Source organism: Lytechinus pictus, chromosome 11 (assembly GCF_037042905.1).
Source record: "Lytechinus pictus isolate F3 Inbred chromosome 11, Lp3.0, whole genome shotgun sequence".
NCBI classification, from domain to species: domain Eukaryota; kingdom Metazoa; phylum Echinodermata; class Echinoidea; order Temnopleuroida; family Toxopneustidae; genus Lytechinus; species Lytechinus pictus.
This window is the reverse complement of record NC_087255.1, coordinates 31,618,181-31,632,545: the sequence shown is the minus strand read 5'-3', so window position 1 is coordinate 31,632,545 and position 14,365 is coordinate 31,618,181. Positions and strand designations below refer to the sequence as shown.

General features: G+C 34.2%; 1 protein-coding gene across 1 annotated transcript in view; it reads left to right on the top strand.

Annotated features, from left to right (window-relative positions):
- The window catches only part of LOC129272134 (dual specificity protein phosphatase CDC14AB-like), a gene marked incomplete at its 5' end in the record, with an annotated part of 30,826 nt that extends 18,112 nt beyond the window's left edge, over window positions 1-12,714 (top strand). Inside the window, 4 exons of the mRNA XM_064107090.1 lie at window positions 2,031-2,156; window positions 4,050-4,149; window positions 9,230-9,294; window positions 12,370-12,714. Of these exons, the coding sequence (XP_063963160.1) occupies window positions 2,031-2,156; window positions 4,050-4,149; window positions 9,230-9,294; window positions 12,370-12,418 (340 nt within the window). The remainder of the gene's footprint in view (window positions 1-2,030; window positions 2,157-4,049; window positions 4,150-9,229; window positions 9,295-12,369) is intronic.
- Window positions 12,715-14,365: the final 1,651 nt, after the last annotated feature.

The window sequence follows — 14,365 nt, the reverse complement described above, 5'->3', positions numbered from 1 at the left end:
TATGAATGGATTTAACTGTGACGTCCTGTGTGAGCAAGCAGATATGTTGTTTAGTCTAAATTCCCTGAAGTTCAATTTTATGATATTTTTTTATGATTTGAATATATTTTGTTTTAAAGAAAGGTGTTTGAAACATATATCTAATATGATTTGATATTGAGTACACATTTAAGCTAATTTTCTGAATTGCACTTAATAGAATCTACATTAAATGACATATGAGAGACTGGCGTGCATGTGACTTATAAAATTCTGAATAAATCATCCAAAGTTGATTCTTTGGAGTCATAATAGAAATCATATGAAGATGAATTTTGCCCAATTGACCATTGGCCTGGCAGCCACAATGCAGACCTCTATTATTCCTTTAATGGATTTGGCCAAACATTAATTAATACTTTTCTCTCTGTTAACTGCTCTTATGAAGACTATCTTGACAAGAGGTGCTTGACTTCACCTTCATCAGGGGAGCATTTCATGAAAGTTTTTTTATTTTCACTGACTAATTTGCTCTCAGCCAATGAGATAAAAGAATTTGCAGTAGCTGATAACAGTAACCATTTGTTTCATGAAATTTTTCCCATGTCACAAATAGGCTTGCATGCTGCGCATGATTTTATTCATAACCAAAATTTTCCCCATAACATCACTTTTGCTTGATTAAAGAGAGGCAGTGTATCTGGGAGGGAAGGGGTTGAGAGGTGTTTTTGTCTCGCCTGCATAGCAGAGCGAGACTATTTTTCGACGACGGCGGCGTCGCCAACATTGAAATTTTAACCAAGGTTAAGTTTTTTTAAATGTCATCATAACTTAGAAAGTATATTGAACTAGTTCATGAAACTTGGCCATAAGGATAATCAAGTATTACTGAACACCCTGCCTGAGTTTCAGGTCACATGACCAAGGTCAAAGGTCATTTAGGGTCAATGAACTAAGACCATGTTGGGGGACTCAATATCGAAATCTTAACCAAGGTTAAGTTTTTGAAATGTCATCATAACTTAGAAAGTATATTGACCTAGTTCATGAAACTTGGACATAAGGGTAAAAGTGTATCACTGAAGGTCCTACCTGAGTTTCCATTCACATGACCAAGGTCAAAGGTCACTTAGGGTTATTTAGTAAGGATCAAGTAAAACTTGGTCGTTGTGCTCCCACCAACCTGTCAACAAACTTTGACCATGTTGGGGGTATTTGTGGAATTGTCATAAAAACTGAAATGTTATGGATCTAGTTTATGAAACTTAAACATAAGAGCTATTAAGTATCCCTGAACTTCCTATGAGAGTTTCAGGTCACATGACCAAGGTCAAAGGTCATTTAGGGTCAATGAACTTTGACAATGTTGGGGGTATTTGTGATATTGTCATCATAACTTTAAAATTTTATGGATCTACATGTAGTTCATGAAACTTGGACATAAGAGTAACCATGTATCCATGAATATCCTGTGCATGTTTCAAGTCACATGACCAAAATCAAAGGTCATTTAAGGTCAATGAGCTTTGGCCGTGTTGGGGGTATTTGTTGAATTGGTATCATAATTAAGAAAGTTTATGGATCTACATGTACACATGTAGTTCATGAAACATAGACATAAGGGTTATCAGGTATGTTTTGCACACATCTTGGGTCACATGATCATGGTCAAAGGTCATGTTAGGTCAATGGACATAGTATTTTATTATCATATGAGTGTTTTATTTTGTGATTAATTATTTGATAGCTGTTTTCAAAGTCAGTACTGCTGCTATGTTGAATCGCGTAATGCAAGTGAGACTGCCAGAGGCGTTTCACTTTTCTTAGCTTCTGGTCAGTATATATTTTATGCTAATATTTTTCTTTAATGGAGTTAAACTATTAAGATCTTTTGTTTTGAAAAGAGAATACAAAGAGAAATGTAGTCACTTAAACATTGCGAAGCTGCCAAGGGCTACCAGCTCTACTATTGTCCTTCTTTTTCCCTTGTGAATTTGTGTGACAAAACAATAATCAGTCTTCATTATATCTCATTCTTATCCAATCTGCAGAATATCATCAGCCACCCCGTCATCAACATCCCCTGTCAAATCTTCCAAAGTTGTCTCTCCTACGCACACCTCCAGTACAAGACGGACAACCAGGCACTCTGTGGCCACCAACTCGGGCCTCAAAAGGTGAGTTACCTCTCAGTCCTGCTCTCCATACCCACACAAGTAATATCCATCTGTATCTTGTTCTTAAATGAAAGAGCAATTCTGATTGGCTGCTGGTCAGTCATTTGAACAACATGTGTATGCAACAGTGATCTTCATTGGCCATGAGCATTTTGCGATTGACTTACATGTGTGTTATGGGACCTTGGTGCTGAAAGACTTGGCATTGAAGGCTTGCTGCCACTTGGTCTGAAAGCTGTTGGTCTAAATGCTAATTGTTTCTGGCCTGCCCCACAATGACAGTTTGGTCCAATCTTGGATCTACAATCTACTCTACCTGTATCTACCCAAACAATTGCCATCTAGATTACCATTTCATGTATTTATGTAATGAGAGCTAGGTGAAGTGGTTTTAGAACAAATTTGTGGGAGAGAAAGTGGGCCTAATTTTACTAGGCATTATATACATCTGTAAATGAACGAAACAAACTATTGCTTCTTTTGGTTGATTTACACACACGAACAGTATTCACTCAGACCCGATTGTAGAGGGCATGCATTGTAAGGAAAGGATTTGTACAAAGTGCATACAAGGAGCTAGGATTTATCTTTTTTATCCCCCCCGGAGTTGATTGTTTGCAAGCTTCCATTCACAGGGGACTCAGATTCATGAACTGTAGTTCTGTGTGCATCAGTTGTATTTAAAATTACAGGTTATTGAGTTTTTGCATTCCTGAAGCATTCCGGATAACATACAAAATATGACAAAAATATTGGTCTTTTAGGGGATGTTTATAGTGGTCTTTGGGAGGGGGTTATTTTTTTAGCTAATATAAAAAAAAAATCATGCAAACAAATGTGCAAAAAAAATTCATCATGCTTCACCATTTTGTTATTCATTTCATGTTGGGTTTTTTCCCATTTCATGCCATGAACTACATTTAGCTTTCATCTTCAAAGTTACAAAGGGCATCATATTTTGGTAGCATTCCCTTTTTTAATGTAAGATGGAAGTCCTGAATTTCATTTTTTTTTAAATCTCTTGGTACAGCTAGTTCTTTGGCATATGATCGGTTTTGGGCTTGTATGAATCCACTTAGAGAATATTGTAAATGATTTTATTGGTGTGAGCATAATTATTAAATAATCATCCAAACTGTCTACTGACCCATCCCCTCCCTCATCAAGACTTGGTATTGTGGTTTTGTAACTGCCTATATTTTGTGATTCCCTTGTGGAAATGAAGAGATTCTCTTGTGAAAAAGTCAATGATTTCACAAATCAGTTTGGTGGCTGGAATATTAAATTTGTCCTAATACACTTGTGTGTTCAGTGTTTGTGTAACTCATATTGGGCGTAGTGCAGTTTATGTCTCACAAAATCCACTCAAGTTCAGTCCCCGAAATGTGATATTTAGAAGTAGAAGCATGTCATGACATATAAAAAGTGGGACCTTCGGTTGCTTATTTTTGCATTTTATTGTTTATTCATATTTTGTTATTTGATATGAAATGTGTATAGTTTTTAGAAAGGGCAGTTTTGTGTCTTTGTATTGTTGATGAACTTTGTTATCATGAAAAAGCAAGTAGACCCATTCACAAATAGTAGCATCACATTAGTTGCATGTTATAAACAAGAAAATGTAGCATAAATTATTGGGGGCACTGTTAAGATTTTATTTTACTTTTTTTTTTTCGTTGTGGATGGAAGGAAGGAACATCTATCAAATTATAACATTTTATGTGACATATATACTAACACTACTTTTTATATTTTGGACAGTGTGGGGTGCTCTTTAACCGTTCTTCTAAACCCAAAAGAAACTCTCTTTTATTTTGCATATTGCCCCCTCCTCAATTCTCCTCCTCTCCCTCCTTCGTTGTGCCACCTTGCTACCTATCCCCAACATGGCAGCTCTTCGAGGATAAACAAAGAGTATAGCACAGGACACAACGCAGGAGACTACACCACTAGCACCACCTCCTCTTCACTGAAATATACCCGCTCTACACCAGTAAGTAGGATTTAAATGACCCCCGACCTCTGCATGACCACTCACCTCTTCCTTCAACTTTCTTTCACGACCCCCTCCCCCCCCCTGAATGAAGTTTGTTCAAAGTTCAATGAACTCACAAGTTTTGTGTCATTATTATTTTTTTTTCACTTTTTATTTCACATTTATCTTGATACATCTAGATTGATTTCTTTCTATAATCTCTCTATAGTATTGGCTTTTTCAAATACTTTTAGCTTGCTTCCTTTCATTTTGTTTGCTTTCTTCCTGGTTATGAGTTCTTAGTTTCTTTTATACACCTTTACCAATGAGTGCTTTGCTTTTCACTTCTGTTTTAAATTTTCTTTTTGAACATCACTTTCTTTTATAATATTGCTTCATTTTCATCTTTCCCTTTTGCTCCAGTGTTTGATTTCTCCTCTTTTTATCCTATTCTAATAATTTTTTCTTTCATATATTCAACTTAACAACTGGCTCATACTTTTTTCTTTCTTTCATCATTTTGGATGTCCTTTTTAATGGCATTTCTTATAAACTCAAAATTTCAGCTTGATTTGGTTAATTCAAGTTTGGTGTTAACCTTTTGGTATTGGTGTTAACCTTATGGTGTTGGTGTTAACCTTGTTGTTGGTGTTGGGCCAATATTTGAACTAACATAGCACCAAACTTAAAATAAAGTTTGTTGTTGAACTATCAGAAATGTTGTTTTGATGATTTTGTAAAATCGATTAGGTGTTTTGGGTATGGAAGGCAATCTGAATTTTGCTTCCAGCACCAACTCTGATCTAATCACCAAACTTGAAATGGTATGTTCTTTGGGATTTTCTCTCTTTTTTCCTTCTTGTGCTTTTAATGATGTCTCTCTATGCTGTGAAATACCTTGAAAATTACATTTAGTATTCAATTATTTTTGCATGTATCAAAACTTAATAAAAAATTTAGAGTAGTATTGGTGTGAGAGATCTGCAGTTACTTCTGTATAAGCTCAAATGTTTGATTTAATTACAACAATTGTTGTTTATAATCTACTGTAGCTACCCAAGGAGTGATACTTATTTTTAAAAAATTGAAATTTCACCAAAAAAATATTTATAAGGAATAAAAAAGCAAACTTTATTTATGTTGGTTTTAAAAGTATTAGTGTGTGATTCATGATTCATACAGCTTGTTATTACTCACAAATGCTAGAAATCCATGACAGATCAGCACTTTACCAATCAAATGGGATGATGTTAGTAGTTATAACTTTCATGCTGTTGTTAATGTTATCAATGGCAAGATAGAGTAGCATCTACATATAGCTTGCCATAGATAACAAGCTTTATGACACAGGACCCTTTAGAAAAGTGTAAACACCCTCTTGTGAGCATAAAGAGGGCATGTATTGCTGAATGATTTACAAGAGTACATAATTTGAGCTTTGACTGCCAATATCCACTAACTCTTTATCCTTCTTTCCTTTTATTCCTAATTGAAGACATTAATACCTAGCGGAAAGTTGCAGTATCTGGATAGCCGCTTAGCTTATCAACCCAGGAGATACATATACATGTAGGAAGCAACAGTGGAGTTGCATTTCTTTCTTGCAAATTGTGAACAAAAAAATAAAGGGCTGTTTCCATTCCAGTCATGTGTCATTGATCATTTTGTTTTTGACATTTCTTTTTCAGGTAATTGGCTGATCTCAATGAGAATTTAGCAATCTTATTTACAATTTAGTGTGGGTGAGATTGATCAAGCTCTATAACACTCACTGGATCACTTTGGAAAGTAAACATAAAATATATAGATATCTTTAATTCAAAGAATTAATTCACAAGGATCTACAGATAACTTAGATCTGTGAAATAAAATGAAATTATTTTGTCTCCACTTAAAGGAAGATCACAAAAGAAAAGCAAACCAATTACATATGAGTTATCAGCCATTTATCTCTGATTTGTCAAAACATGCAGTAATGACAATTATATTGTGAAAAATATGTGCAATTAGTGCTTCCATGTAAGTGTGAACTGCACCAGAAAAAAAATACTGGCAGTGAAGATAGCCCTCAACCAGGTCAATGGTGAATGCACACAAGCTGCAAAATTGATATTATTTGCCAGAATGTGACATCTTTAAGAATTGATATTTTTCTTTCAATTTCATGCTCCATTTCCTTGTATGTACTTGTATTGTCTCTTTTTGTGACGAAAATCTTTCTTCCTCTCTGTCAATGTAGCCTGTTGATCCGACAAAGCATCAATCTTTTTTTTCTTCTTTTTTGAAGAAGGCAGCATTATCATGCAGCTTGTGTTGCCATCGTATCTTATTTTTCAGTTTCTTGAATCGTGCATTTTCATGTTCAGGCCTTTTTTTTTATTCAATGTACCTTTTCTAATTTGCATTTTATTTTCTACAGAAACAAAGATTTGGCACACGCTATGAAGCTGGTCATTTTGCCTGTCATCAGTTTTTAAATTTGATTTGAATCTTTCCTCTGACATGTCAGGAACACCTCATGCATTCTTTTTATTTCTCTTTGTATACATGTATCTCCCTGTATGCCCTTCCTGTCTTCACTATGTTATTTCATAGTGCTATGTTTGAAAGAATATAAATCTCGGGAAATGACCAGAAATGCATTATCTTTCTGCTTGTATTTTTTCTCAGGAAAAAAAACTTAAAAAATCATATTTTGATGATGGAAAATCAATTAAAACTTCTTTGATCATTGAAAAGATATCAATATTCTATTGATGAATTAATGTTATTATACAGCAGTTGAGAAAGAACATAGAATGTAAATGCATTAGAGAACTATTGATACTATTTATTTATGTGCTAATAAGTACCCTCATTATTATTATTATTGTCGTGGTCTAAGTTAATAGTGAATTTAGCCAAATTTAAAAAGAAAACAGTATGCCCTATCACCAATATTCTTTTTTTTTCATTCTTTAGCGTTTTATCGCATGAAGAAAAAATTCTTAACCATGAATGAATTATTTTTTTATTTATGGAGTAGGATCCATTGTGGCAGTTCTTTTGATGATAGGGAGTTCATGCAGTGATGGGAAAATGAAAATTTCAGGTCTTTTCTTGTAATATGCTCTGCTAAGGTTTCCCATCTTTCCCTCTTCTTGCACCCTATTTGCATTGTGTATCGCTATAATCTGTGTTGCTCCATCTCTTCTTATAACAGTCCTCCCGCCGTTCTCCTCGCATAGCTCCCGCCATGTGTCGTTGCTACGAAATGGTCCACGTCTGGTAAACATAAAACGATGCATGGTCATTAAAATCCTTTGCACGCATCCATGTATGACCCTGATTTCCATGACATCTGCTGTTGTGACAATTGCTCCCAAATGAAATATAAACATTAAGCCAAACGTACCAAACTTAATCCTCATTGTAATGCTAATCCAAATCCTCCTTGCATTTTGAACCAAATACCCTGTCATAATCCAAAGCGCACATCTTCAGAGAAATTATTGGAGAGGCAAATGTCACAAGAGCGAATGTTGGCTCACCAATAATAATAATAATTTATAAAAAAAACAGCTTTCATTTAATGTTATTTGCTATGTTCAATAAATTGATGTACCTTGTGTGTGTGGCTTAATTTCTGACAATATCAAAGGTTTGAAATGCAGTATGCATTATGGCAAGATGTAGAAAAATATAGTTCTTGTACTCAATGTCTTAGCTTGTTAGGGACTGCTATTTATATATTTTTTTCCTTATGAAACTTGCTTGTAGCATAGGATTACAAGTTTAGCTTGCATGATAATTAGTTATCAACTTTTTTCTAGTATTACTGCATGTCACTTAAAACTGAACTTCATTTCATTTTTATTATTTCTTGGGAGCAAGGATTGCACTTTTCAGTTGTGATATGAGCAGATAGTTTGAAACATCAATTTTTTCACTAGTTAATGTGTAATGTGATGATTCATTATGTCTTGCTCGTGTAGTTTGTTGCTTGTGTCTGCATGTAGATATTACATGTAACTATATGTGATGATTTGTTTTTATTACTATTATATTCACTTTGCAGAATTACTCTGTGTATTATCTGCATTTTACATGGACGTATATGTGTAAATAGATTTCTACATTTGTAATTACACAAACCACTCATTTCAGAGAATTTACAAAATTGTAATATATATTACATATATATGAAATATTCAATTATAAGAACCAACACCTTGATGTTTGGGTGGATTTTCGCTTTAATTTACAAGACAGCAACATAGTGGATTTATTTCAGACACGCTAGTTCTCAACTTCATTCAATGGCATTTCTTGATACACACATAGTACAGTTACTGAGTTTCATGTAGTGTTTCATGAAGTATCATCCACCGAATGACTTATTGGCAATATGGTCTTCACATCATGCTCAGGTTGTAATATAATAATAATAACAATATATTTACCCAGGGTAGCCACTTCAGTTCCGAAAACTGTTCTCCCAGCGGGCCCTGCTATTATTATTACCCCGGCTAAGCTAGGCTACCGATTCAGGTGCACACAGCTTTGTTAGTACTTCCTGCCGGTACCCATTTACCTCACCTGGGTCAAGTGCAGCACACTGTGGATGAATTCCTTGCTGAAGGAAACTGGCATGGCTGGGATTACAACCCACGACCCTCTGTTTCAAAATCCAGAGTCTAATCCACTGGGCCACGATGCTCCATATATTTGAAATGTCTTCACTATCATATCAGATGTACATGTAATGGTATCACAAAGGAGGCAAATCAGTGGCTATAGTTTTCAAACTTGGGAAAGCATTATGAACCCTCTCCCCTGAAAGTATACAAGCCTCTTTAAAACAACCGAAGAAAGCGATTAAAAGATTTAATTTAATGATTGACCAACTATGCATACCGTAATCATTTTCCAAAAAATTGGTTGTACAATCAATCATTTGAGTTTGTGTCAAAGAGTGTAGGTCTCTCTTATGTCACTAAAACAATAATAATGATAATGAATGTATGCATATCCTGCACTTTATAAGAGATATGCCTTCAAACAATAGATTATTTTTTTAGTAAAGAGGCCTATTTATCAAATCCAATGAATTTCTCAGGTGATTCAACAGCTTTACTCCAGTACATCATCAACAGATAAGGTATATTCAGTGAAGTATCCTCGGTAAGTTTATTCGAGCTAGATCACATCATCCCTATTATCTTCATACATTGATCTCTATAGCGCAAGTGCTTTAACCAGAGCACCCCCCCCCCTCACCTGATCCTCTATAAAGCAATAGAGAAAGAGATTTTCTGGGTTTATAGTCAAATTGATTGTTAGCAACTTGCAGAAGTAGAACAAAAATTGTTTTATGCTGTTACATGACAGATGACTTTTTGTCATGACAGTCTGTGATGGTTTCATTAAAGTTCTTATTGTCATGAAACGTATTTCTGCTGGAATATACAGCCATACTGGATCATTTTGAAGCTGCTGAAGACTGCAGTAGACCAAACAAGAAATAATCTTGGTATTTCTGTCCAGAGGGGTCATGACAGTCACTCAAGCATCATTGACCGGCTGTGAAAGCACCAGTGTTGCCAGAGACTTTTAGTGGTGGAAATTTGTTATGGGTGATGGTAGGTTCTGACCAGCACCGACTACCATAGAGACAACCCTGGAGAGCACTTTAATTAATTGCACAGACTCAAATTGAATAGAACAAAAAATGAATCTGTAACAACTCGTCTATCTCATTTTCTATAAGAATTGGGATGATGAGGTACTGTAGCCCAAACTGGTTAAAAATGCTGATGATGGAAAAAAGTATTCTGAAAACTTGAATTCAGAGACAAGGTCATGTGTTTTTACAACTTAGATATCGGGGGTTATTTTTCTAGTGATTGGAAACCGTGTGTTGCTCTGGTTTTTAGCACTTTCATTCACTATTAGATTTCTAATAGAACCATATGAACATATCTGACATTCTAAGATATTCATTCATTAGACCTATTTACTACCTAAATCATCATATACACACTACATGTAGTTGAGTCTTGCCGTCAAATTTTAATTCAATTTATTTCATTCTTCTCCCCATAAAAGAACATACAATACAACATGATTCCGACTGTTTCCATTTAGACACCATTCTCATTACGCTTTCTAAAACTAGTTTACTGAAAACCGGTTCAGGAACCCAGTTAGGAAGATCGCTTTGCCAGCTTTCCCATTTGATCACACGAAAGTGGTTTTCAAAATCCTTTCAGGTAAAATGATCTTGTTGCTATGGAAACGCTCTCAGTGGGGTGACACGTTTCGCGCGAAATTCGAAACCCCAGCGTAGGCATTCTATACCTGTCGTGTGGAGTAGCGCGCTCAAAATGTGCGAAGATCGCTTCCCAAAGAACGGTTGTGTCCTCACACTAAAACCAGTTTAACAAGGCAAAGAGATCTTCAAAACTACCTCTCAAGGTGGTTTTCTGAACGGTTTGGAAGATCGCTTCCAAGACCGCTTCGACCCTTCTCATTTTACGTTAAACTAGTTTCCACTAAACTAGTTTTAGAACGGTAGTGAGAACGGTGTCTATGTCCTCACATTTTAATCCGTCTTCAGGAGTGTTTTGTAAAGCTAAATGACTAGTATGAATATTCAAATGTGCTATACTTAATTTCTTATGCCACCAAGGAAAGTTGAAATGCGTTGATGTTGATTATTCTTCTCATTATAAGGTACCTTACCAAATGTCCAAGCAGCTCTAACTTTTGGTCGGACGCCTTGGAAAGATATTTTTGCTAAATCTATTATAGATCATCGGCAATATAATCTTGCTTGTCAAACCATCAAGAAAAACTTTTTGCAGCTCATTTGAGTCATTTGGCAGTTCATACTCAAGTTATTTGCAAATTCATGCACAATGTTACAGTTACATGAAACAACTCTATTGCAGTGGCCACAACCTACATAAATATATCTCTTGAACAAAAATCAAATACATACGTCTCATGAACAACCTATTTAAAGAAAACTGTACACGTTTTTGTACCTTTCCCTTCTTGTGAGCTGCATGTGTGTTTGCAGTGAGAGCTTTCACTTCTAGGTTTAAATGAAGTCAACAAAGTAAACTATTCATTGTATACTTTGACCTGATGACTTTTTAAAGTTTTGTTATTCTTTATTGGCCTTGTAGATGTACTCTAAAACTTTTAGAAAAATACCTTTCCTCTCTCTTGGATGCGTGGGAGAATAATGACAATAATGAAAATATAATGTTCATACCCTAAAGTAAATATTATACAGTATGAAATTGAATAGTTCAATATATTATGTTTCTTTATTATTGTTACCATTCAGATACTTCAGACACACCCCCCCCCCCCTGCCTTGATGATTGTTACATTTTTTCTCAGCCAATGATATCTGATTCTGATGATGTATAACTGGGTCACAAAGTTTGTTTGATCCTTTGTTATTTATACACATCATTTTTATTTATTTTTTATTCTAATACTGGCATGCATTTCCATTAGTTTATATGTTTAGTTGATTTTGTGAAGGGAATTGCTTATTTTGAAAAAAAAATCAAAAACTTTAAGTTCATTGATGTTCAGAAATTGTTTTAATTGGTTGACATGCTTTTGAACAGAGTGCGTAGTCTGCATACAACCTTTAAAGTATCATTGCCATAAATAGTTTTCTCCTGTTCGAGGTAATTTGATTCTCTTGTGAGAATTTTATATATCATGATTCATATTTGATTTTTTTTCTTGATTTCTTGCATTTCCTTTATCTTTATTTATTCCTTTCTTTTTATTTTGATTTAATTTGAGTGCAGATTGATCATTCTTCTTTTATTTTATAGGTTTTTTAAAACATTTAATTGAATTTTATTTTTTCTTTTATCAGCATTATGTATAATTCATCTTACATTGCTTGTTTTATTTCTTTCACACTTTTGATTGAGTTTGATTTCCTTACTAATACTAATTAAGATATATGCTTTGTGCACACAAGCAGTAACTTGCTCCTTTTTTAATTTGTAGATCAAGTGTTATATTTGTTGTTGCTGCTGTTGCTTGCTTTTATCATTTACACATGTGTGTGCATATGAAATTTTGTGCATATACTGATACACCTACAATTCCTGTGCATATTATATATATTTTTATGTATGTATTTAAAATAAAAGTGTAATTATTTGTGGTAAAAATTAACAAATGTATATGTATCTCTTATCTTGTATTTTATCTCACCAGTCGTACAAGCCCACGTATTCATTCTACTAAATCTGCAGCTCTTCGGTAGAGGACCCCCTCACTCGCTCATCTCTTTCTCTGTCATCATCCATCCGCCATCTTTGTCTCTGTGGCCTTTCTTCAAGACTCTTACGAAGAACGACTGAAAAGGAAAAAAAAAGTTTCTTCATTCTCAGGAATTTTGATGAAAAAAAAACCTTTACAAGAAATAGACACTATCTTGGAACATTTTTATGTAATTTTAAATTGTGTATTTCCTAGGATAAATTGTATTCTATGCCCCAAGTGCCTTGTGAATTTTCTCTTTGGAGATACCATTGACAGATAGTAAGACTGTTTTTATTAGATGACTGACTTCACCACCCTATATCCCCTTTATTAATGAAAGTGTGATGTATTTATTTTCTTAGCCTGTGTACATACATTGTATATGATTTTGAGTATTAGTATTGCTCATTGTAAATAGAAGTTTTAATTGTTTTATGAAACAACATCGATTATCTGGCTATCTTTAATTTATCGGCTGTCTGTATTCTTGATTTAGCTCTTATTCTTTCTGTCTTCTTTGTAGATTTTAGATCAAATAATGATTTACTGATTAGATTTATTTGCATTCCAAATATAGGGTTTTTTTGCAGTGTTTTAAAAAAGCCAGCTGATATGCATAAGTGATCAAAATATGTGTACATGTAGATGGTATATCTTTTATTGTGTTGAATTATTCAAAATCATGTTCCCTTTATTGCCTACCGTTTTTCTTGCTCTTTTTAATTTTTTTTTTTACATCTTTAACAATTTTAAACTTTGACCAATAGAAAACCTTTATAACAGAAAAATGGAGCCTTTGTCAATAACGACTCCAGAAAAGCAAAGCGTGTTGACCATGTGTAATATATCGATCACAGAAAAAAAAATTAACATATAGAAGCATAGGGAGGCACGGTTTAAGACCCCTTGTCAGGTTTGTGTCGTTCATGCATAATTCTCACATGCCGTTTTTCTTTTACCAATTTTCACATTTCACCAAAGACAAGATGATGGTGAATGTGGGAAAGCCTTTATGAAAAAACATAGTGCCCGTATTGTGAGATTCTTACTTGAAAGACGTGACACAGACTTTTTACAGGTTACCTTAGCAATTCTCCCCGTACTGTCTTATTCAAATCAGATCCTGCTGTAATTGGAATAATGAGTTTTAAAAAAAATGATTGTCAATCTTAGAAGCTCTGATATAGAGGATTTTTCATTGTTACAGTGATCAATAGTTATCTCACTACATTCCATTGCAAACATTGATACAAAATGTGTTTTCAGAAATCTAAATTCTTTATTGCACTCAGAATGTGTCATTACAAGTGTGTGTTTCAAATAGGTAGATATAATTGCCTGACATTGCAGTAGTTTAAGAATGGTGTGTTTTGAAATCACATTTTAAACATAAAGTAAGCACAAGTTGGACCCACTTATAGATTTAGCAAATGTGTGACTTTTGTAAAGTGTGTGTAATTTTATAGACAACTTAGGTATATGAATCTGTAAAAAGAAAAATTATATGCGGACAGTGGGAAATCTTACTTGTTTCTTCTTAACTTAGATGGTAAAACTTGTTCCACTTACAGATCTTCATGTTCTTGCCAAAGAATTGGAAGCATTTTATTTCAGCAGATTTGTCTTATCTGAGAAAAAGATATTGTTCAGCTTTCTGTAATGTAGTTCTGCATTCCCTGTTTGTTATTCATCCTGTTCGGTTTGCAAACATACATGCATATGAGCAGCAAAATAATAAATGCTCTCATCTGAATAATGCGGGCAACTTAAGCAAAATAAATCAGAATATAAATCTACTTCATTTCGCTGATCTTACCTATCAATGTAATAATTGCCATTCTAATGCCAGGTACATTGATAGGTAAGTAAAGCTCACTCGTGGATAAAATGTTTAATACTGAACATACATTTTAACACCAATTCCTCTCTTTAGTTTAGATGTGAAAAT